General features: G+C 36.2%; 2 protein-coding genes across 3 annotated transcripts in view; one reads left to right on the top strand and one right to left on the bottom strand.

Annotated features, from left to right (window-relative positions):
• Positions 1 to 2,335, bottom strand: part of PRKACB (protein kinase cAMP-activated catalytic subunit beta) — a 162,498-nt gene extending 160,163 nt beyond the window's left edge. For both annotated transcript variants that reach the window (XM_035252004.3, XM_009001575.4), the window contains exon 1: positions 2,026 to 2,335. In XM_035252004.3, the coding sequence (XP_035107895.1) occupies positions 2,026 to 2,071 (46 nt within the window). In that variant the 5' untranslated portion in view covers positions 2,072 to 2,335. The remainder of the gene's footprint in view (positions 1 to 2,025) is intronic.
• Positions 2,336 to 2,444: 109 nt separating this feature from the next.
• LOC128928285 (uncharacterized) lies at positions 2,445 to 16,141 on the top strand. Its single transcript, XM_054236743.2, has 3 exons — positions 2,445 to 2,931; positions 4,423 to 4,541; positions 14,329 to 16,141. Exons 1-2 carry the CDS (start codon positions 2,514 to 2,516, stop codon positions 4,512 to 4,514), a joined length of 510 nt encoding a protein of 169 aa, XP_054092718.2. The 5' UTR covers positions 2,445 to 2,513; the 3' UTR covers positions 4,515 to 4,541; positions 14,329 to 16,141.
• The last annotated feature ends 9,447 nt before the right edge of the window (positions 16,142 to 25,588 follow it).

Here is a 25,588-nt window from a genome sequence, read left to right as displayed (position 1 = left end):
TTTAAATATGTTCAAATACACATTTAAAGTTTCCATTTTGTTTTCCGTAAATATTCTGAGGTTATCTCACAACTATGAGTTGCAAATTAATACTAAGGGTATTAAGTTACCAAAATAATTCTTTAGGGAGAAGTGTTTTGGTGACTTAATAAAAAATATATAGGTCACAGAAGAGTCTACTATCATCATCAAAAATATAAACATTATACAGGTCAAGACTTGCTAATGAAAACTACTAATACGACCAATCTCCAAGCACACTCTTTTGTAACACAATTAACACGTTTTAAGTTAATAGAGCTTTAAATTAACACGGAAAATGACGACATGATCAGGTACAAATAATTCTTTACACTTTTTGCATTCTTTATCCTTTCTGTACGGGTAGTTACCATATTTGTGCAATTTTAAAAAGATAACATAGGCTGGGCATGGTGGTTCAAGCCTGTAATCCCAGAACTTGATGGGAGCTCCAGGTGGGTGGATCATATAAGGTCAGGAGTTCCAGATCAGCCTGGCCAACGTCGTGAAACCCCGTCTCTACTAAAGATACAAAAATCAGTCGAGCATGGTGGTGGGCGCCTGTAATCCCAGCTACTTGGGAGGCTGAGGCAGGCGAATCGCTTGAACTGGGAAGCAGAGGTTGCAGTGAGCTGAAATTGCGCCATTGCACTACAGTCTGGGTGATGAGAGCAAAGTTCCGTTTCAAAAAACAAATAAACAAACAAACAAACATAAATTCTACTTCTACGTTGGCTTTTTAAAATCTCCGTATGGCATACTGTGTTCTTAAGTAGTTTATATAATAGTTCATCGAACTTTTCTGGAGCTCCTGAAAATTAAAACTAAAACCTTATTGATGAAACATAAACCATATTATCTGATCTCACTATTTATGTTAAATAAAATTAGTGACTAAATCCTTCTAAATGAATTCTACTTTGTTAATATAAAAAAACGATTTCCTTCATGCTAAATTATAAAGCCTAATTCTTATGTCACAACCATAAAAACATTTACAAGTAAGACTTACACAAACTAAAATCACCAGGCCCGCTTTAAGTGCTAAGATGTCATTTACTCCTGGTGACATAACAAATACCATTTGTTATTTGGCCATTCTTAATTATAAAAATATATGCACTTTACAAAGGCAAACCAATTCTTCTTGCACAATCATTCTCATTGACACATATATACATATATATGCATGTGTATACATGCATACACACACATAAGACACACACACACACCCCATATAGCCAAACAAATTCCATTTTCATGATTTTCTACTGTTTGATGTAAAGTGTGGAGTACCCGCACCTTCAGCTCTCAGAAGAAATTAACCGTGTTCTGGAAGCACTTCAACTCCAAATGACCTTTAAGTTTTAAAGGCATTGTAGCAGATCCTTGAATGTCTAGAGAAAACGCAAATCTGTCTGGCTTTTTTCTCTAACGGATAAAGTTGCTGTTTGGTCTCATTATGTTTCCATTCCTAATCTGAAGAGATGAAGGAGATCTAAGACAGGGTTGTCCACTCAGGATTAGCCTCACTTGCATAGAGCCAGACTAGCAGCCCCCGCGTTGTGATAAGGTTGGGTTGGACCCAAGTGATGGAGGGCGAAGAGCCAACCTTACCCACAGCACTACCTGTAGCTCCAAAAGAGTCAGCGTGGGGGGAAAGCAGGGGTGGGATGGCACTAGGGACTTCTTTCCTCGGACCATATTTGGGGAAGTGTTCCAGAATGTGTGCAAGTCCTCCTCGCTAGAGTGAGAAAGGGAATCCCAGGGAACGCTCTTCGCAAGCTTCCCCCATCCGGCCCTTCGCGCTCAACTCTCAACGCGGAGCTGGAGGTCGGGATGAAGGAGGAAGTCAGCTGGTCCCCCCGACCCCCAAGAATGGCTCCGGACGGCCGCTGCTAGGCCTGGCCAGTGCCCGCGGCCTCAGGGTCTGCGACCCGGAGGGGCGCTAGGTGCCCTGCGCCGGCCCGCCCAGCGGATACCCAGACCCGGCCTTCGACTTACCGCTCTCCACCTCGCTGCCTTTCTTGGCTGTCGCCGCGTTCCCCATGTCTGGGGCGACGGCAAGAAGGGGTCAGGGAGGGGAAGGGAGGGTTGGGGCTTTGCCCGCCACTCCACAGTCTCAGAGGGAACTCCCGCTTCTGTACCCGTCGGAGCGGTGAGTGCGCCTGGCGCTGGCGCCCTGAGTCCGGGCGGGAAGACCGGGCCGGGTCTGAGAAAAGGGCTTAAGCGAACTCCTCGGCGGCGACGGCGGCGACGGCGGCGGCGGCAGCGGCGGCAGCTACGGCTGCAGCAACGGCGGCGGCGGACAGACACTCCCCCTTCGCGCGGCCCGCCCTCTCTGCGCGCCCCCGAGCAGCCGCGAGCCCGGGTCAGGCTCTGGCCCCGCTGTATCTTCGCGGGCGGGCGCGCGCACCGGAAGTGACGTGGGCTCGGGACCCCGGGGGCGGGCGGTGGACCCCAGCTGGCAGAGCCTGGGGCTGGGGTCTGAGATGGCGCAGACTGCCTTCTCCGCCGCTGGCGCCCGGGCTGGCGCCCGGGTGCCCACCCCTAACATAGTGGGAAGTGGAGTGGGAACCGCTAGCTTTGTAGAACGCAGAGTCCTTCCTCATCCTGGCGTTCCGGTGCCTTGGAGTGGAATCGCGGGAGACTATGCAGCGGCTTGTGTGGTTTTCCTTCTGTCCCGCCACGCGGCGGCTCCTCAACTCAAAGGCTGCCTTCTCCCCACAGTTCCAGGTCCGAGAGAAGCAGCACCGTCGGGTTGGACGTCGCGCGCGAGGGTGGCCTCTAAGTCTGCATCTGCCAGTCATCGGCCGCGGGAAAAGCCTGGTCCTAGGCATGGTCGTGGTTCGAGCCTCTCCTTCCCTCGGACATTGACATATTCGCTGAGCCCACCACGTTGTCCTCTGGGTTAGTAGGCTCCAATCACAAGCCGTATGATGTTTTCAGACTTCCCAAGTGGAGATAAAGGAAAGTTTTACAATTTCTGCAGAACTTTTGCTGATGTATGGCATTGTGATTAGCAACTTCTGTGTAGATCTGAAAATAAATACTTTCCCAATTGTTAGTTGCGGTATTATTAGTATAAATCTTAGAGTACTTGATTTTGCTGTTAGCTTTACCTAGGTAAATTATGTGACACTCTAGCATTTTTGTTGCTGCATGTTCCATTGCACCTTGCCCTGTGTTTTCCATCTATTCCAAATTCAAAATAAAAAAGACTGTAATTTCCCAATTTATTCTATGTTCCCAAGGCACCAGGCATCGTAGGTGTTTTATGAATACCTGTTGACTTGAAATTTCTCAGATTAAAAAAAAAAATTATTACTGACAAAAAATGGAGTGATAAGTAGAAGAGTCTTAGTAAACTTCGTATTATTGCCAATTCTATTAAATTAATAATGTATACTGTATTCTAACTTTTATACAAATAGTAACTCATTTGCTTCTCATAAGAACCCCGTGAGACGTGGTTTTACTGTAATTTTAGTTACGAACAAATTAAGGCACAACCAAGTGACTTACCACCCTAGGTTACACAGCTGTTACCTGGTGGAAGCAGTATTTGAACCCAGGCAATTGGACCCCAAAGTCTGACCGTCTGTCTATAATGTTGAACAGAAACTCCTGGATGTTGTAAATTGCTTTCTCTCCATTTGAAATCCCATTGACTTGAAGAGAGTTCGTTTACTTTCTAGGGAAAAGTATTATATTGTTTTCTGGGTTTCAATGAATTCAAATAAAGATCGGGAAGCAAGGATTTGGACTACATGATGTGAGGATTTGTGTCAGCATGCAACAATATCACAATAATGTCTTCTCCAATCATATTTGGTTTTGTATTGTAAATGTAATATTTCGCCCCACATACAAAAAAATTCAATAAATAGTGTGCACTAAACCACATATACCAAATTAAAGACTTTTGATATTCCCTCTATTCTAGAGGGAATCGATTTAGAAATTATTTCGTTTACCGTAACTTAGTTTCCTGTAGTGTGAAGTGATATGTATTATATCATATATTCTATGAAAAACACCTAGGAAAACTTTTGTTATATGATAGGCACTCAGTAACTATAACTCTGTCCCCTATCCTCAATAACATTCTATTTTCTCACGTTTATGTTTCAACAATAATCATTCAACAAATTTGATTACAAGAAATAGAATAATAATGAGTTTCTACTATATGCAAAGTATTATGAAAGGGACAAAAATGAACAAAATCAGTTTTCTGTCCTCAAGAAGGTTTTATGTGTGGCAAGATGAATATATAAATTAGTAATTGCATAAAATGAGATAAATTTGTATTGTAGCATAAATGTAAACAATTAGGAAACAAAAGGTAAATGCCATTAAATCATAGATAATTTAACATTGAATTTTGATGTTTAACAGGTGGGGAAGAACATCAAGAACAGCTTCAGCAGAGGCTTGCGTGTAAATTATCCCCAGGTCATACTAGGACCAGATGTTGTGGAAGAATGTAGTAAGAGTCGCAACTTTCCCACTGAAATGTAAGCTATATGTGAAGGAATTTTGATTTTGTCATCACTGTATCTAATATATCTAGAATCATGCCTCGCATATAGTAGGTACTCAATAAATATTTGCTGAATGAGTGAATAAATGAATAAATAGTAGGTTCAGATAAGATTGAATTTATTTGGGGAAATTTTAAATGCCACTTAAGAAATATAGGCTTTATTATGCAATAGAGAACTTGAAGATATTTAAAGAGAGAAGTAATATAATCCCACATTTTATTAAGAAGATAACTTTAATAGTAATGTGATGGATATGTTGGAGAAACAATAGATTGGCAGCAAGATGACTATTGTAGTAAAAGAATGAGAAGAAGTCATTCAATAGTATATCAGCAGTGGAAGAAAATAGAAAGGATGCATGTCAGATATTTGAATGTTAAGATCTATAGAATTTGGTAAGTGTTAAGACTCTTTAGCATAATACGAATGATAGAGGCCCAATTCAAACTAGCATAAGAAAAAATAAGCAGAACTTACTAGGTCACAGAACCAGGAAATTTAGGTTGGATATGGTTTTAGAATTAGATAGATCCAAGGCTATATATCTCTATATATTTATCCTTATTCTGTTCATATATTTGACTGTATTCTATCAAACAGGCTCTTGACCACATGATAAATTGACATCTTCCTAGCTTAACAATCTAAATAGTAATGCCTTCTCTTTACCAACATCCATATATTATAAAGTTAGGTAGAATATCCCTTATCCGAAAAGCTTAGGACCAAAAATGTTTTCAGATTTTGGATTCTGGATTATTTGCATAATGAGACATCTTGAGGATAGGATCCAAGTCCAAACACAAAATTCATTTACATTTCATGTACTCCTTATACACAGTCTGAAGGTAATTTTAAACAACATTTTTAATTACTTTGTACATGAAACAAAATTTTTACTGCATTTTAACTTCAACTTGTCATGTGATGTCAGGTATGGGATTTTCCACTCATGGCATCATACTGGTGCTCAAAAAATTTGGCTTTTGGAGCACTTTGTATTTTTGGATTAGGAATCCAACCTGTATATTATAAATGTTGGTTCTGCGTGGGTCACATTCACATTCTTATGAGGAAAGGAGGCCATGGTTGACATGAAACGAGAGAAGTTTAATTTGCTGGAAGAAACTGTCATATGGAGTAGACAAAAATAACAGATGCCCAATATAGTGAAAATAAAGACTTAGCGCTCTGAATCAATCTTTTATCCTGAGTGAGTGGATAATGAGATCAGGAATAAAGGGGAAAAAACTGGTTTTTAAATTAGTGAGAGATGTGTAACATGGGTCATACTGAGTTCGAGTTGGTAGCGGGACTTCTCTACGGGGATGATGAACAGCAGGGAAATACAAAGTTAGATCAATACACGAGTTGTGGGGCACATATTCTCAGGACCTCTTGGGTCATGGTCACTCAAATTTGGCTCAGAATAAATTTCTTCAAAATATTTTACAATTTTACTCTTTCATTAGCAATAGTTTAGCACCCAAACATGTTGGGCCTCAGAGAAGACTCAGGGCCCCAAAGGAATTGCCCAAACTCAGTGCTAACATACCAGTGGGGGCCCACTGAAGCCTCACTGACTTTAAGCTTCTCCTCTGGTGGATCTGGTGAGTCCTCCTGAGTCCTGCACCTCCCTTTGGTTGAGGGTCCTTGATTTATTGAGTTTTTTTTTCCTCCTAGGAAGATTTTTAAGGATCCTAATTTTGGTTCAGATCCTAATCCTTGCATTCTAAAGGGTCATTTCTATTGCTTTTATTCCAAAATTAATCTCAATTTGGCTTGGTTCACATTTGAGTGAAGAACTGAACTGTTGTTTTCATGGGTAAATGAGAAACTGCATTTCTTCAGCTCCAGAGAGAAAGGACATTTGCTCCTCCCACCAGAAGGGCACCCCTGGGTGGACAGGGGCCTCATGGGAATATCTAGGGTGCAGTGGCCCTACAGGGAACCCCGAACAAAATTAGTTTTAAAAGGCTAGTCCAGCAAGCACATAGAGATGCTGGTCACTCCACACTTTGAGCCTACCTGGAGGGGCTTAGATCTCTGGAGAGAAAAACTGAGACATATGAGATGGTGGCAATGAGTGGTGACACATTATGGAGTCCTGCCCACAAGCAGCAAACACTTTGTTTCACTCCACAAAAGCCCTAGGCCACAGCTCAATTCCTCCTTTAAAAAAAATGTACAGGAAACAAATAATCTAAGAATGAGGAGAAAACAAGGGGAATAACCCCCCTTCAACCACTCTAGGTTTTATGGCACCTCTGTTTGTGTAAAATGGAAGTAATATGGTATTCATGTATATTTACATGAAGGAAAAAGAGGCCTAAGGTAGACTTGCAAACAATAGAATTCCTAAGTTCTCTTTTTTTCTATTTTCTCTTCTGCCTACTTTAAATCTGCTATTACTTTTCTACTGAGATAAAAACCACTGCTTGGATGTAACCGGGTTTTTTTTGTTTGTTTGTTTTTGTTTTTGTTTTTGCAAGCCAGGGAATTTGTATTTATCTCATGGCTAAAGTTTTGAAGTAAAAGCTATAGGATCTTTGTGTGTGTGTGTGTGTGTGTGTGTGTGTGTGTGTGTATTTAAAAGGCCTTTATAATTTCTATAATTTTATGTTTATAGAAATTCAATCTGTTTTAATTTCCCTCTAGCACACCAGTACCTTGAGTTGTAAACTTTGCTAATTTTCACCTTAGAGTTGTTTGCTTTAACATGCAAATTTAAGGCTATTTAACTGACAACTGCCTAGGGTAGTGAAACAGGTTATCAAGAACTTAAAAATCTAAGATTTAAAAAAAAAAAGAAAAAAATGTCTTATGAATCTATAAGATGCATTTCTATTGGCATGTCTAAATATGTCTATGTATGTGTTGTGTACACAATGTTTCAGCATCAAAATATATAAAAGCTCTAATTGGCTAATAAATAAAAGCATTTAAATCAGATAATCAAAAGAAATGACTAGTCAAGTGCTTTTTCAAGTTAATGTGACAAGTAAATTCTTTAATAAAAATTCTGGCTTTAAAATTATTGGTAAAATAATATTAGAGTTGTCTGAAAAATTGTTAGCATTTTTGATCAAGTGGTTTTGTGTTTACACCTGCAGAATTCTATAAGATCAGCTATAAGGGCTATAAAACTATAAAACCCAGCTCAAGACAAAATGATTTTTGCTTGGATAATTTTTGACAAGTAAGGCATGGAATATTCTTGGTTTAATGAAAACAGCTAAATCCTGAGTTATTGATAAAAATAACTTTATATTTAACCTTAAGTTTCTTACTTAAGTAAACACTTAAAATTCACAGCTGTAGAAACAGTTAACAGGGAAATAATGAATATCATAGTTTTTGTAAATAATATGAGTAAATTGTTAAATAAATCAGGTAAATGTAATGGCATAAATGCTTGTAAACAAACATGTTATATAATTTAGGATCTAATGTTGTTAATAAATATTAAGTGTCTGAGTGATTTTTAAAAGTTTATAGGAAAAAAATTTTAATGTTCTTATTAAAAGGTAAATATATTTGTCTAATCAAAAGCTTATTTAAGGGTTATATATAAAACAAGGTAAAAGGAACCAAAAAATAAGAAATGTAAAAAAGGCCAAAGTTATGAAGAGGTAATTTTGGTAGAAAAGGAAAAAAGGAAAGTAATTTTATACAAGAAAGAATCTTGTTTGGTAAATTTTTGTCCTAAAATAAAATGACTAGTTTGTTCAAGAAAAAGGGATATTTAGGACAAAATAGAAAGTCTAAGCATGTTTTAATGTTCTATGTAAGTTGTAATAATAAGGTTAGAAAAATGATATTTTTAAAGGGGTTGTATATTTCAGTGGCTCAGCAAAAGAGATAATCAGCATAGTTAACAGACAACCCACAGTGTGGGAAAAAATCTTCACAATCTATACGTCCAACAAAGGACTAATAACCAGAATCTATAAAGCACTCAAACAAATCAGCAAGAAAAAAACAACCCCATCAAAGAGTGGGCTAAGGGCATGAATAAACAATTCTCAAAGGAATATATACAAATGGCCAACAAGCATATGGAAAAATGCTCAACATCACTAATTATCAGGGAAATGCAAATCAAAACCACATGCAATACCACCTTATTTCTCCTACAAGAATGGCCATAATCAAACAATTAAAAAAAAATAGATGTTGGCATGGATATGGTGAAAAGGGAACACTTTAACACTATTAGCAGGAATGTAAATAGGACAACCACTATGGAAAACAGTGGTTTCCACTCCAAAAATATGTGCTGAAGTTTACTATAAAGTAGATCTTCTGTTTGATCCAGCAGTCCCATTGCTAGGTATTTACCCAGAGTAAAAGAAGTCATTATATGAAAAGGATACTTGTGAATGCATGTTTATAGCAGCACAATTTGTAATTGCAAAAATATGGAATCAGCCCAGATGCCCATCAATCAAGAAGTGGATAAAGAAAATGTTATATATATGTATATTTAGAATAATATATGTAGTCTTAGAATAATAGTCTCCAATTTCATCCAGATTGCTGCAAATGCCATTGTTTCACACCTTTTAATGAATGAATAGTATTATATGAGATATATATATATATGGCAACAATCTGGATGAAATTGGAGACTATTATTCTAAGTGAAGTAACTCAGGAGTAGAAAACCAAACATACGTTCTCATTCATAAGTGGGAGCTAAGCCATGAGAACACAAATGCATAAGAATGATACATTGGACTTTGGGGAGCAGGGGGAAAGGGTGAGAGAGAGTGAGGGATAAAATACTATACACTGGATACAGTGTACACTGCTGAGGTGATGAATGCACCAAAATCTCAGAAATCACCAGAGAACTTATTCATGTAACCAAACACCACCTGCTCCCTGCAAACCTATTGAAATAAAAAAATTAAAAAGATACATGAGCTGTGAATTTAGTGTAAAGATGAGAGTCAGAGCCATAACTATGAATGAAATACAAAATGTAGAGAAAAAAAGGCAGCTAAGAATAAACAGCTATAGAAGAGAGAATAAAAGGAGTCTGGTGTAGTAGGAGCCTGCAGTGGTCAGACAAGCTGAAAAAGAACAAGAAAATGCAGTCATAAAAGTCAAGAAAGAAAGTGGAATATTATATTTATTAATTTTATTGACTGCACACTAGAAATGGACTCCAACTAATATAAGCAAAGCAAATTTATTGGAAGAATATTTAGCTGCATGTGGGAAGGAGTGGAATACTAAAGAATCAGGCTTGGCACACTCAGGACCCAGGTAGCTCCAAAGAGCTGAAATAGCAGTTACTACTTGACGATTTCCCCTGATGTAGCCAATGGAATGAAAACAAAAACAAAGGCCATTCAGTTTTGTTCCTTTTCCTACAAGTCACTTTCTAAGGATACAATTCAATTGGCCTATCTTGGGATACATTTCTGCTTCTTACCCAGAGCAAGGCAAATGATTAGCAGTCCCATGAAAATCATCAGTGCTAGAGCACAAATTTTCCATTACCAAAGAAGATGGAATAGAAGTTGAACATAAACATAAAGAAAAAACACACAAAACAATGTCCACTATAGAGGATTTATTTAACAGTATTAGTATAGACAAATATTTCTTATCAGTAGAGCTGTTTGGAGTACCCCTTTCCCACTCCAAAAATATGTGCTGAAGTTTATTATAAAGTCATAGACGTTTTTTATTAAATATACTAGAAATATTCTGTTACCTGATGTGGTAGGCAGAATAATGTCACTCCCAAAGATGGCCATGTCCTAATTCCTACAGTTTGTGAATATGGCACCTTGAATGAAAAAGAGAAATTAAGATTTTTCTAATTAGTTGATGTGAAAATTGGGTGATCATCCCTGGACTATACCTGTGGGCCTAGTGTAATCAAAGGATCCTTAAAAGTGGAAGAGAGAGGCAGAATAGGAGGTCAAAGTGATGAGATGTGAAAAGGACTCAATGCCATTGCTGGCTTTGAAGATGGGGGAAGTGGGCCGAGAGCTGTGGAATATGGGCAGCCTCTAGGAGCTAGAAGGAGCAGGGAAATCAATTCTCCTGTAGTCTCCAGAAAGGAAAACAACCCTTCTCACATCTTGATTTTAACTCAGCGAGACCTGTGTTAAGCTTCTAACCTACTGAACTATATGATAATTTGGGGTTGTTTTAAGCCACAAACTTTATAGTAATTTGTTACAGCAGCAATAGAAAATAAATACTCTCCACTGCATTTTGAAACAGGGAGTTTGGTTAAGTGGATTTGTTAAATTGTCTGAGAACAAACCAGAACTAAAAGAGTCCCAACCCAGTGTTTCAAGGAACTTCACACAGATGTGTTAGAAGTTCTTACCCCTATAACTCATGATTATTTGGAAACACAGAAAGGATAAAGAAGGAAATGCAAGTTTAATTTTATTTTTAAAATATTATGTTAAATAATTATTCAGGGTCTAATTAAAGAGAATGAATTTAAATATAATTTTTTAATTTTTCTCACCTATAAGTTGAAGTGACTATTTAAATACTATCTGTGGGATGTGGCAGAACCATTGTAGAACATTAAAGTGATTTTTATGTTTTTATTTCTAAACATTTTATTATGTACTACTTATAACAACAATTATTCTCTCAGAAACAATAACTCTTGCTAAATAAAAGGCATTTAAAAAAATCAGTAACTATACAAGTGTAAGAGTAGCTAGAGAGAGCTGAATTGCTCTGTTTAATTAAAGGAGAATTCCAAATTTAGAGTAATCTAGAAAGAAGGGAGTAAAGAAGAAACACAGAAAGGGAAGAATTAGCAAGTTTGCAAGAGACAAGGGTAGCTATTGCAGATAAAAGATCTAACATGTGATTCTGAGTTGTTTCCTATGTATCACTTAAAGTAGTCCCAAAATCTTCAATTCAAATTTTGCTACAAGCAACATCCCATCTTTATGGTTACTCTGAAGGAAATGATAAAGTATAAAGGGCATTTTTATCTTTGACTTAAAATTATGATAGAGAAATGAAGAGCTGTAAGATACTATCCAGCAAAGGCCAAAAACTTTTGACAGACAGGAAATCAGAAAACCAGAGTGTCTCAGAAAATGTATGACCTATATATTAAAATATAAACCTACACAGGTGTGTATAAAATGAGGAAGGTTTTGGATACAAAATCCATGTGATTGGAATTTGAATCAACTTTTTGTAGTGTTATGTAGCTGAATGGCCCCAGCTGACCTCTGGGCTACAAAATCACAACCAATAGCACCAACAACTGTAATTCTGACTAAAATGTATGAAAGCTCCTCTATCTACCAGGCTCTGCACTAAAACCCTTAAGCTGTATTACTTCATATAATTCACACAATTGACTGTTCTGTGAATTATATGAAGTAAAATATTTAAAAGAGTGTTATATTCCCATTTCACAAGATGAAGATCAGACAGAGACAGGTAATATAACTTGCCCAAATTTTTATACCTAGGAAATCAAGTACTATATAGACTTCATTTCAATCCAGATCTGTCTCATTCCAAAACCAATGTTTCCAAAAGTCTAGTTTAAACTATCTGCTTTATTACCATTAGAGAGTGCTTGTTGTAAAAATGCAGATTTCTAGACTCTAAGTAAGCCTGTTAAATCAAAATACTTCATGTGGACCAAAATAATCTGTCTTTTTTATTATAGTTATTAATAATGTAATATATATTTCAAAATAGCTACAAAAGAAGATTCGGAATGTTTTCAACACAAAGAAATAAGTGTTTGAGGTGATGGTATCCTGGTTACCGTGAATTGATCATTATACATTGTAAGCATGCATCAAAGTATCATGTGTACCTCATAAACATGTATAATTATTATGTATTAATTAAAAATCTGCCTTTTAACAAAGTGTGTTCCTGTGTATGTGTGTGTTTAATCCTTATATATTTAAGTGTGATTCTTATGCACTCTTAAGTTTGAGAACTACTACACTCGATTCTCTTGCATCCGAAGTTTCAACTGCTCTAGATCAACAGTTTCAACACATGGTCGGTCAGATATCATTAAGAGTACTTAGGATAGTACTGGACTTCTTTAATCAGTACTGAAAGTTTATCTGGTATATTTTCCCCATACATTTATACATTTATAGTATGAGGAGTCAGTGAGAAAAGAGTTGAAGGAGGAAAACTCACAATTATTGAGTCTTACTTTGGGTCACATACCATGTAGAGCACTGATATTAACTCATTTAATCCAAAATAGTGATTCATGCTGTCCCCAGTCCCACTTCCAGACAACATATAGCTCCAGGTCTTCAGATTTCTTTTGTGTGAGTAATTGCATTAGCCTTGTATTTAGTCCCTATCCCCTAGCTCCTATCTTTCTCCCATTCTCTGTAGTAAATATTCTTAAATTGTGAAGTGGAGAGTATCTTTAAAAAAAAGGAGTATATAGATATAAATAAACATAAATGCACAAATTTAATAAAAAAAACAAAATCCTTGTACTCATATCCAGGCCAGAAATAGAACATTACTATCCTTCAGATGCACCATATGTAACTCTCCCTGATTCATTGTTCCCATCCAAAGCTAAATAATACCCTGATTTAATTAATCATCCTTTTACTTTATAGTTGCTGTAGGTTTATTTTTTGAGTTGTTTTTGTCATTGTTTTGCTACCTAAGCATGTAGCTCTAAAAAATATACTCTTCAGTTTTGCCTGTTTTTGAAATTTATAAGAATTTGTAAGAATTAGGTAATTTGCTTCTTTCACTCAGCATTGCTTTTGAGGTATAATGTTGAGTGTGGTACTGTAGTTCATTCATTTTTACATGTCTATAATATCACGAATATACGATTGTATGACTATACCATAAATTATGTATCTATTAGACTGCTAATGGATATTTAGACTGTTTCTAGAATATTTTTTATTTGAACAATGTTTCCATAAGCATTCTTGCTTATAAGCATACACACTCAACAATGAATTTAGATACATATCTAATAGTGAAATTGAGAGTGTGTAGAGTTTGAGCATGCTTAATGTTCCTAGGTAAGAGCAAACTACTTTTAAAGCTAGTTATATCAATTTATATATATACCAGTAATTGCTAATAATTATTTCCTGCTATTCCACAGTCTCATATATACTTTCTTGTCTACGTTTCCCATTTAACCAATTTTTAAAGTGGTTTTAATTTACATGCAGAAAAAATCTGTATAAAATTTCATATGTTTGAGAGCCACTTATGTGACATTTCTCTCCATTACTTTTACCTACTTCTGTATTGAGTTGTTAACATTTTTCTTATTGATTCTTAGGGGCTCTGCCTATTTACTACATCCTTACTTTTTGTAGCCTATATATGTAGCAATTATCTTCTCCCCATTCATGGTGTATTAATCAGAGTTCTCTAAGAGAAACAGAACCAGTAGGATATATGGAAGGGGATTTATTATGGGAAATCGGCTCACAGTATCACTAAGGTGAAGAGAATCCAGGAGTGGCTCAATCCATGTTCAGGAGCCTCAGAACCAGAGAAACTGACAGTACAGCTTCCCAGTCAGGTACCAGAGCCCTGGGAAACCTCTGGTGCAAGTTGCTGAGTCCAAAAGCTGAAAAACTTGGAATCTTGTGTCCAAAGGCAGAAGGAGAAAAAGTATCCTGCTCCAGGAAAGGAGTGTGGGGGAAGGAGAGAGGGAGGGATAGAGACAGACAGAGAGAATCACCAATCACCTCTTTTTTTCCCCGTTTTGTCTCATCTCTAGGCCCCCAACTGATTGGATGATGCCTGCCCACATTGAGGGTGGGTTGTCTTCTTTCAGTTCACTGACTCGCATTTAATCTCCTCTGGAACCCTCACAGACACATTCAGAAGCATTCCTCAATCTAGTAAAGTTGACACCTGAAATTAACCACCACAAATGGTTAGACTTTTTATTTTCTTTACAGTATTTGTGATGTATTTAATATTTTATCAGCTTTATTGAAGATAATTGACATATTTCAGTGTGTAATAAGTTTTTAAATTTATGTACACATGAAGCCATCACTCTAATTATAATAATGAACATATTCATCACCTTAAAAAGTTTCCTTTTGCTCCCTTGGAATCTTTCCCTCATGCCCCTCTTTGCCCACCCAGTCCTAGTCAATGATATGTCTGCTTGCTGTCACTATACTATAATTTGTATTTCATTTAATTTAAATAACGGGCTCAAGCAGTATGTATTCTCTTTTGGTATGGCTTCTTTCACTCTGCATAATTATTTTTAGATTAATTAGTGTTGTTTCATGCATCAAGAGTTCACTGGTTTTAATTGTTGAGTAGTATTGACTATGGCTATGTTTATACATTCACCTGTTGATCAATATTTACATTATTTCCAATTTTGACTATTATAGTAAAGCTACTGTGAATATTCATGTACAAGTCTCTGTATGATTTTATGCTTTTATTTAACTTGGGTGAATCCTAGGGGTAGAATGACTGGATTATATGAGATATATATGTTTAATTTTTAAAGAAATTGCTAAACTGTTTTCCTAAAATAGTCTAACATTTTACATTTCCAACAGTATGATGCTTCTAGTTGTTCCACACTCTCATCGGTACGTTAGTATAATCAATATTTTTAATTTTAGATATTCTAACAAATGTGTAATAATAGTATTTTATTATGGTAATAATTTACATTTAGCTAACAACTAGTAATATTGAGCATCTTTTTCTATGCCTACTTGCCATCCATGTATCTTTTTTTGGTGATATATCTGTTCAAACATTTTGCCCATTTTTATTGGGTTCTCTGTTTTCATTATTGCATTTTGAGAGTTCTTTATATGAATACTGTTCTTTTATCAGATACGTTATTTGCAAATATATTCATTCAATCTGTGGTTTGTCTTTCATTCTACTAATACTGGCTGTCAAAAAACAGAAGTTCTTTTCTTAATTTTAACAAAATTCAATTTATCATTTTTTTAATCATGATTTTGTTGTCATATCTAACAAATTTTTGCCTAGGATTGGGGCACAAACTCCAAGTACAGATGGCTTCACTAATGAATTCTACCAAATATTTAAGAAAAATAATATCAAGTCTACACAAAGTATTCCTGAAAGTTAAGGATGGGGGTATACATCTTAATTCACTCTATGGAACAAGTATTACTCTGTTACCAAAACCAGACAAAGATGTTACAAGAAAACAATCTACAGGCCAGGCTCAGTGGCTCACACCTGTAATCCCAGCACTTTGGGAGGCTGAGATGGGTGGATCATCTGTTTTGAGGTCAGGAGTTCGACACCAGTCTGGCCAATATGGTGAAACCCCATTTCTACTAAAAGTATATATACACACACACACACACACACTAACTGGGTGTGGTGGCCAGCACCTGTAATCCCAGCTACTCGGAAGGCTGAGGCAGGACAATTGCTTGAACCCGGGAGGCAGGGGTTGCAGTGAGCTGAGATTGTGCCATTGTACTCTAGCCTGGGTCCAAGAGCAAGACTCTATCTCAAAAAAAAAAAAAAGAAAAAGAAAAAGAAATCTATAAACCAATATCAATTACTAACATATATGCAAAAATTCTAAATGAAATGCTAACACATCAAATTAAATAATGTATAAAAGGGATAATACATCATTGCCAAGTAGGGCTTATATCAGAAATGCAAGGTTATCTTAACATTTGAAAAGCAATCAATGTATTGTAATTTACCATATTAAGGGGATAAAATATTGAAAGCATAATCATCCCAATAGATGCAGAAAATTATTTCCCAAAATCCAATTTCATTCCTGATTTTAAAACAACTTTCATCTAGGAATAGAAGGGAACTTCTTCATCCAAATGTGAGACATCTACAAAAACCCCCTAGGCTAGCAAGTGGTGAAAGATCAAATTCTTTCTTCCTAAGATCAGAAACCTGATAAGAATGATTGCTTTCACTGCTTCTATTCAGTATTTTACTGGAAGTTCTAGTCTGTGCACTCAAATTTTTAAAGCACAACTTACAATAGCATCAAATATATTAAATATTTAGGAATAAATGTGACAAAAGAGGTTCAAGACCTGTAAACTTAAAACTATAAAATATTGCTGTGAGAAGTTAACATGGTGGCATGGTGGTTCCGTGACTCATGCCTGTAATCCCAGAACTTTGGGAGGCCAAGGCAGGCTGATCACCTGAGTCAGGAGTTCAAGACCAGCCTGACCAACATGGTGAAACCCTGTCTCCATTGAAAATACAAAAATTAGACGGGCGTGGTGGCGCATGCCTTTAATCCCAGCTACTCAGAAGGCTGAGGCAGGAGAATTGCTTGAACCCTGGAGGTGGAGGTTGCAGTGAGCCAAGATCGCACCATTGCACTCCAGCCTAGGTGAAAAAGCAAGACTCCATCTCCAAAAAAAAAAAAGAAAAAAACAGTTAACAAAGAGCTAAATTAATGAAGTGATAAGCCATGTTCATGCATCAGAAGACGAATTTTGTTATGTCACTTCTTCCCAAAATTTATCTATAGATTAATGCATTCCCAAGCAAAATTACATTACTTTTTTTTTGTAACATTGACAAGCTAAAATTCACATAGAAATGCAAAGGACTTAGAAAGAATAGCTAACACAACCTTGAAAAAGAAAAAGCAAGTTGTAACATATATACTGCTTGATTTAAAGACTTATGATAAAGCTTCAGTAATTAAGATAGTATGCTTTTGGTGTAAAGACAGACACGTAGCCAGAAATAAACCCATACATATATTTTCAGTTGATTCTTGGCAAAGGTGCAAAAGGTTCAAAGGTACATTTTAAGTGAAGGAAGGAAAAGCTTTTAACCAAACTGCTGTAAGAGTGGATATCCATCTTTTAAAAAGAACTTTGATCCATGCCTCATGCAAAATACAAAAGTTAACTCAAAATGTATCATATTCTTAAATGAAAACCTATAGCTATAAGAGATTTTCTAGTTAGATTTTGTTATTAATTTCTACTATTGTTGCGTTGTTGTGAGAGTACATTTTCTGTGTTATCTCATTCTTTGAATTTGTTTCGACATGCTCTATGACCAGCTAAATGGTCAAATTTTATACTTGTCAAAAGTCTGCATGAAAACATGTGTGTTCTGCAGTTATTTTACTGTGTTTCATATATGTCTACTAAGTTAAATTTGTTAATCATGTTCAAGTGTTGTACAAGTTTACTGATTTTGGGATATTTATTTAATCTAGCAAATGCTGATGGAGGGTAATAAAATCTCCCACAAGGATAGTGGATTTGTTGACTTTCTTTATAATTTTCCCAACATTTGCTTTCTATATTTTAAAATAATGTTATTAGAAGCATCATGTGATAGAGTTGACCTCATTCATTGATTTAGCAAACATTTCCTGAACCTGTACACTCTGCCAGTTCAGTCTAAGAGAAGAGGCAGATAAGCAAACTCTATCTAATTCAGTGTGTGTTTCTAATGCAGAGTGTTATAAGTACACATTAGTTTTTGTGAGAGCACTGAAAGAGAGGGTATTTAACTCTGACTTTGGGAAAACTACTCAGTAAAAAGATTGTTACACTTGAGCATTGAAGTGGAAATGGAAGTTGGCCAGAGGGCGTGAGAGATGGGAACAAACATGTGAAGCAGAACATATATTTGAGCCTGTTCAGAGGCAATGAAATGTGAGTGTGGTCAGATCAATCAGGGGAATGCAAATACTCTAATATGGAAGGATCGTTATGGGGAAATGGGAAAAGATATAGATGGTGAAGTAGAAAATAACTGGATTAAAGGGGGCTTGTAACCTATCCTAATGTGTTTTTATTTTATCCTGACAATGAAAGTGAGCTATTGAAGGACTGTACAGAGGAATGTGTGATTTGTATTCTAAAAATAACTAAGTATCAGGACAAACAACAAAATTTAAAAGCTCAAGACTAAAGACACAGCCAGTTGCCTTCCAAAGTCCATTTTTTCTTCCTCCTTACCAACATAAGCACCATTTTGTTTGGGTTTATATTGTTTTTAAAAAGTGTTGCTTCTGTGGCTTCCTTACAGCTCAGGATGAATATGTGATCAATTTGAGTAAGAGGATACAAGCTAAGGATTTATGAAAAAGTTTTCAATTTACTGATATATGTACTTCTCTTTCTTATCTTTCCACCTTTTTTTTCTGCCTGGATATAAGGACAAAAACCACCTTCTCCACATAAGAGATCAGAAAGATAGAGAAGCCTAGATTTTTATGACATTGTTGAATCTCTGAAATACATAATCCCCTTTTAAGCCTCTGTTGGTTAGGTTTCATGTTATTTTCAGATGCTGAACAAAATCCTGAATAATATACAATAAACATTTGTCTTCCATATTTCAAATTCTACATTGATGATAGCACAGAATTTCACACCCTTCTTTAGAAAATCACCCTTCCTTAGATATCCTTAGATAGTCTCTGAGGCCTCTGTTTTGTTCCATTAGTCTGTATGTCTGTTTTGGTACCAGTACCATGCTGTTTTTGTTACTGTACTTGTAATATAGTTTGAAGTCACGGAGCGTGATGCCTCCAGTTTTGTTCTTTTTGTTTAGGATTGTCTTGGCTATGCAGGCTCTGTGTTGGTTCCATATGAAATTTAAAGTAGTTTTTTTCAATTCTGTGAAGAAAGTCAGTGGTAGCTTGATGGGGATAGCATTGAATCTATAAATTACTTAGGGCAGTATGGCCATTTTCACGATGTTGAGTCTTCCTATCCATAAGCATAGAATGTTTTTCAATTTGTTCCTTTCTTATTTCCTTTAGCAGTGGCTTGTAGTTCTCCTTGAAGAGGTTCTTCACATACCCTGTAAGTTGTATTCCTAGCTATTTTATTCGCTTGGTAGTAATTGCGAATGGGAGTTCACTCATGATTTGGCTCTCTGTCTATTATTGGTGTATAGGAATGCTTGTGATTTTTGCATATTGATTTTGTATACTGAGACTTTGCTGAAGTTGCTTATCAGCTTAAGGAGATTTGGGGCTGAGACAGTGGAGTTTTCTAAATATACAGTTATGTCATCTGCAAACAGAGACAATTTGAGTTCCTCTCTTCCTATTGAATACCCTTTATTTCTTTCTCTTGCCCGACTGCCCTATACCATGTTGAATAGGAGTGGTGAGAAAGGGCATCTTTGTCTTATGCCGGTTTTCAATGGTGACATAGAAAACAACTAAATTAAAGGAGGCTTGTAACCTATCCTAATGTGTTTTTATTTTAACCTGACAGTGAAAGGGAGCTATTGAAGCATCATGTGATAGAGTTGGAATTTGGATGGATAGAGCTATTTATGACAACCCAAAATTCTCCCAGCCTTTGCCCATTCAGCATGATATTTACTGTGGGGTTTTCATAAATAACTCTTATTATTTTGAGATACATCCCAACAGTACCTAATTTATTGAGAGTTTTAGCATGAAGGTGTGTTGAATTTTATCAAATTTTTATCTGTTGAGATAATCATGTGGTTTTTGTAATTGGTTCTGTTTATGTGATAGATTACGTTTATTGGTTTGCATATGTTGAACCAGCCTTGCATCCCAGGGATGAAGCTGACTCGATAATGGTGAATAAGCTTTTTGATGTGCAGCTGGATTTGGTTTCCCAGTATTCTACTGAGGATTTTTGCATTGATGTTCATCAGGGATATTGGCCTTAAATTTTCCTTTTTTGTTGTGTCTCAGCAAGGTTTTGGTATCAGGACGATACCAAAGCATCATATGTGTTAGATAAGATTCATTCAGCCTCATAAAATGAGTTAGGAAGGATTCCCACTTTTTCTACTGTTTGGAATAGTTTCGGAATGAATGGTACCAGCTGCTCTTTGTACCTCTGGTAGAATTCAGCTGTGAATCTGTCTGGTCCTGGATTTTTTTGTTGGTAGGCTCTTAATCACTGCCTCAATTTCAGAACTTGTTATTGGTCTATTCAGGGATTTGACTTCTCCCTGGTTTGGTCTTGGGAGGGTGTATGTGTCCACCAATTTATCCATTGCTTCCAGATTTTCTAGTTTATTTGCGTAGAGGTATTTATAGCATTCTCTGATGGTAGTTTGTATTTTTGTGGAATCAGTGGTGATATCCCCTTAATCTTTTTTTATTGTGTCTGTTTGATTCTTCTTGTTCTTCTTTTTTATTAGTCTGGCTAGTGGTCTATCTACTTTGTTGATCTTTTCAAAACAAACAACTCTTGGATTCATTGATTTTTTTGAAGTGTTTTTCATGTCTCTATCTCCTCCAGTTCTGCTCTGATCTTAGTTATTTCCCTACTAAAAATAAAAAAATTAGCTGGGTATGGAGGCAGGCACCTGTAATCTTAGCTATTCAGGAGGCAGAGGCAGAAGAATTGCTTGAACCTAGGCGTCAGAGGTGGTAGTGAGGTGAGATTGCACCACTGCACTTCAGCCTGGGTGACAGGGATGAAACTACATTAAAAAAAATTAATAACCAAGTAACTATTGCCTTTAAGAGACTCACCTAACACATAAAGACTCACATAAACTTAAGGCAAAATAGTAAAAAAAGACATTCCATCCAAATGGACACCAAAAGTGAGCAGGAGCAACTATCCTTATACCAAAAGCAACAGCAGTTAAAAAAGACAAACAGGAACATTATATAATAATAAAAGGCCTTGCCAAATAGGAAAATATTACAATCCTAAACATATATGCACCTAACACTGGCACTCCCAAATTTATAAAACAATTACTACTAGACCTAAGAAATGAGACAGACAGCAAAACAATAGTAGTGGAGGACTTCAATACTCCACTAACAGCATTAGACAGGTCCTCAAGACAGAAAGTTAACAAAGAAACAATGGATTTAAACTATACCCTGGAGCAAATGGACTTGACTAATATTTACAGAACATTCTGCCCAACAACTACAGAATATACAGTCTACTCATCAGCACATCAAACTTTCTCCAGGATAGACCATATAACAGGCAACAAAACAAGCCTAAATAATTTGAGAAAATTGAAATATTAAGTACTATCACAGACCAAGTGGAATAAAACTGGGAATACACTTTTATTCCAGGGGATTAAGTGGAATCCATGTAACAGGATTGCTTAGTCTTGCTTTGGCTATGCAGGTTTCTTGGTTCCATATGAATTTTAGGATGGCTTTTTCTAGTTCTGTGAAAAATGATGGTGGGATTTTGATGGGAATTGCATTGAATCTGTAGAGTGCTTTTGGCAGTATGATCATTTTCACAATATTAATTCTACCCATCCATGATCATGGAATGTATTTCCATTTGTTTATCTATGATTTCTTTAAAAATCATAGAAACCTTCAAATATCATAAAATAATAGAAACCTTCAAAAGGAACCTTCAAAACCATGCATATATATGAAAATTAAATAACCTACTCCTGAATGATCTTTGGTTTACATACAAAGTCAGGAGGGAAATTTAAAAATTCTTTGAACTGAATAATAGTGACCCAACCTATCAAAACCTCTGGGATACAGCAAAGGTGGTTCTAAGAGGAAACTTCACAGCCTTAAATGCCTACATCAAAAAAACTGAAAGAGCACAAATAGACAATTTAAGATCACACCTCAAGCAACAAAAACAAACCAAACCCAGACACAGCAGAAGAAATGAAATAACCAAGATTAGAGAAAAACTAAATGAAACTAAAACAAAAAAATACAAAAGATAAATTAAACAAAAAGATAAATAAAATTGATAGACCATTAGCAATCTTAATCAAGGAAAGAAGATACAAATAAAATCAATTAGAAACAAAACAGGAAATATTAGCACCAACAACACAGAAATACAAAAGATCATTCAAGACTACTATGAACACCTTTGCATGCACCAACTAGAAAACCTAGAGGAAATCGATAAATTCCTGGAAAGGTACAACCCTCCTAGCTTAAATCAGGAAAATTTAGAAACTCTAACAGACTAACAACAAGCAGCAAGATTAACATAGTAATAAAAAAATTATCAACAAAAGAAGTCCAGGACCAGATGGAATCACAGCTGAATTTACCAGACATTCAAAGAAGAATTGCTACCAATCCTATTGACACGATTACACAAGACAGTGAAAGAGGGAATCCTCCCCTAAATAATTCTATGAAGCCAGTATCACACTAATATCAAAACCAGGAAAGGACATAATGAAAAAAAGAAAACTACAGACCAATATCCCTGATGAATATAGATGCAAAAATCCTCAACAAAATACTAGCTAACTGAATCCAGCAGCATATCAAAAAGATAATCCATCATGATCAAGTGGTTTTCATATCAGGGATGCAAGGTTGGTTTAACATCTGCAAGTCAATAAATATGACACGCCACATAAACAGAATTAAAAACAAAATCACACGATTATCTCAATTGGTGCAGAAAAAGCATTAAAATAATACAGCATCCCTGTATGATTAAAATCTTCATCAAAATCAGCATACAAGCAACATAAAAGGCATCTATGATAAACCCACCATCAACATAATACTGAATGGAGAAAAGCTGGAAGCATTCCCTCCGAGAACTGGAACAAGACAAGAATGCCTAATCTCACCACTTCTATTCAACATAGTACTAGAAATCCTAGCCAGAGCAATCAGATAAGAGAAAGAAATAAAGGGTATCTAAATTGATAAAAAGGAAGTTAAACTGTCACCATTGTCTGATAATATGATTGCATACCTAGAAAACCCTAGAGACTCCTCCATGAAGCTCCTAGAACTGATAGATGAATTCAGCAAAATTTCAGGATGCAATGTTAATGTACACAAATCAGTAGTTCTGATATACACCAACAGTGACCAAGCTGAGAATCAAATCAAGAAGTCAGCCTCTTTTACAATAGCTGCAAATAAATAAATAAATAAAATACTTAGAAATAAACCTAACCAAGGAGGTGAAAGTCCTCTCTAAGGAAAACTACAAAACACTGCTGAAATAAATCATAGACAACACAAACAAATGGATACACATCCCATTCTCATGGATGGGGAGAATTAATATTGTGAAAATGACTGTACTGCCAAAAGCAATCCACAGATTCAAATAAATTCCTTTCAAAATACCACCGTCGTTCTTCACAGAACTAGAAAAGCTATTCTAAAATTCATATGGAGCCAAAAAAAGCTTGCATAGCCAAAGCAACACTAAGCAAAAAGAACAAATCTGGAGGCATCACATCACCTGACTTCAAACTATACTATAAGGCCATAGTCACACTAAAACAGCATGGTACTGGTATAAAAACGGGCACCTACACCAATGGAACAGAATAAAGAACCCAGAAATAAACCCAAATACTTACAGCCAACTGATCTTCAACAAATCAAATACATATATAAAGTGGGGAAAGAAGACCCGATTCAACAAGTGGTTCTGGGATAATTGGCAAGCCACATGCAGGAGAATGAAACTGGATCCTCATCTCTCACATTATACAAAAATCAACTCAAGATGGATCAAAGACTTAAATCTATAAAAATTCTAGAAGATAACATCAGAAAACCCCTTCTAGACATTGGCTTAGGCAAAGATTCCATGACCAAGAACCCAAAATCAAACGCAATAAAAACAAAGATAAATAGGTGGAACTTAATTAAACTAAAGAGCTTTTGCATGGCAAAAGGAATAGTCAGCAGAGTAAAAAGATGACCAACAGAGTGGGAGAAGATCTTCAGAGTCTATACATCTGACAAAGGACTCATATCCAGAATCTACAAAGAACTCAAACAAATTAGCAAGAAAAAAAGCAAACAATCCCATCAAAAAGTGGGCTAAGGACATGAATAGACAATCGTCAAAAGAAGACATACAAATGGCCAACAAGCATATGGAAAAATGTTCAACCTCACTAATTATCAGAGAAATACAAATCAAAATCACAATGTGATACCACCTTATCCCTGAAAGAATGGCCATAATCAAAAAATCAAAAAATAATAGATGTTGATGTGGATGCAGTGAAAAGGGAACACTTCTATACTGCTGGTAGGAATATAAACTAGTACAACCACGCTGGAAAACAGTGAGGAGATTCCTTAAAGGATTAAAAGTAGAACTACCATTTGATCCGCAGTCTCACTACTGGGTATCTACCCAGAGGGAAAGAAGTCATTATATGGAAAAGATACATGCACATACATGTTTATAGCAGAACAATTTGCAATTGCAAAAATAGGGAACTAGCCTAAATGGCCATCAATCAATGAGTTGAGAAAGAAACTGTGGCATATATGTGTGATAGAATACTACTCAGTCATAAAAAGGAATGAAATCATGGCTTTTGCAGTAACATGAATGGAAGTGGAGACTATTACTCAAGTAAAATAACTCAGGAATGGAAAACCAAATATCATATGTTCTCACTCATAAGTAACAGCTAAGCTACAAAGATGCAAAGGCATAAGAATGATACAGTGAACTCTGGGGACTTGGCGGGAACAGGCGGGAAGGTAGTGAGGGATAAAATGCTACAAATTGGGTTCAGTGTATACTGAGCAGTGTATACTGCTTAGGTGATGTGTGCATCAAAATCTCACAAATCACCACTAAGGAACTTACTAATGTAACCAAATACCACCTGCTCCCCTAAAACCTATGGAAATTGTTTTTTAAATTTGGCATGCTCTAAATAGTGGCTGTAATGCTGAGACAGGAGCTTCAGGGTGTATTGCTGGACTTAGCAGCAGAAAACTGTTTATGAGAATTTTATTTATAGGTTTAGAAAATAAATGCATACACAAGATCAACAACTTGTATATAAGGCATCAGAGATGTGTGGATTTGCACCACCAGCAAAGAAGACTTCCTATGGAACAGCAGCTGTAACTGAAATTAACATCAGATGAAGTTTACAATAATTCAGCTGTCTTCTGCATGCATTATGCCATTCCTTAAATGTGTTTAAAACATTTGAATGTCTCCCTTAGCCTACAGGACAAAACCCCAAATACTTAGCCTCACATATAAGAAATACCTAACATTATTTTCTTATCTTTT

The sequence above is a fragment of the Callithrix jacchus genome, chromosome 7, assembly GCF_049354715.1.
Source record: "Callithrix jacchus isolate 240 chromosome 7, calJac240_pri, whole genome shotgun sequence".
In the NCBI taxonomy this organism is placed as follows: Eukaryota; Metazoa; Chordata; class Mammalia; order Primates; family Cebidae; genus Callithrix; species Callithrix jacchus.
Note: the sequence above shows the minus strand (reverse complement) of the source record. Positions and strands in the feature narration are given on the sequence as shown.

Coding starts and splice junctions, on each gene's coding strand:
- LOC128928285 (XM_054236743.2), top strand. CDS start 2,514: ATGGCGCAGACTGCCTTCTCCGCCGCTGGCGCCCGGGCTGGCGCCCGG. Junction 2,932..4,422: donor CCCACCACGTTGTCCTCTGG/GTTAGTAGGCTC, acceptor GATGTTTAACAG/GTGGGGAAGAACATCAAGAA.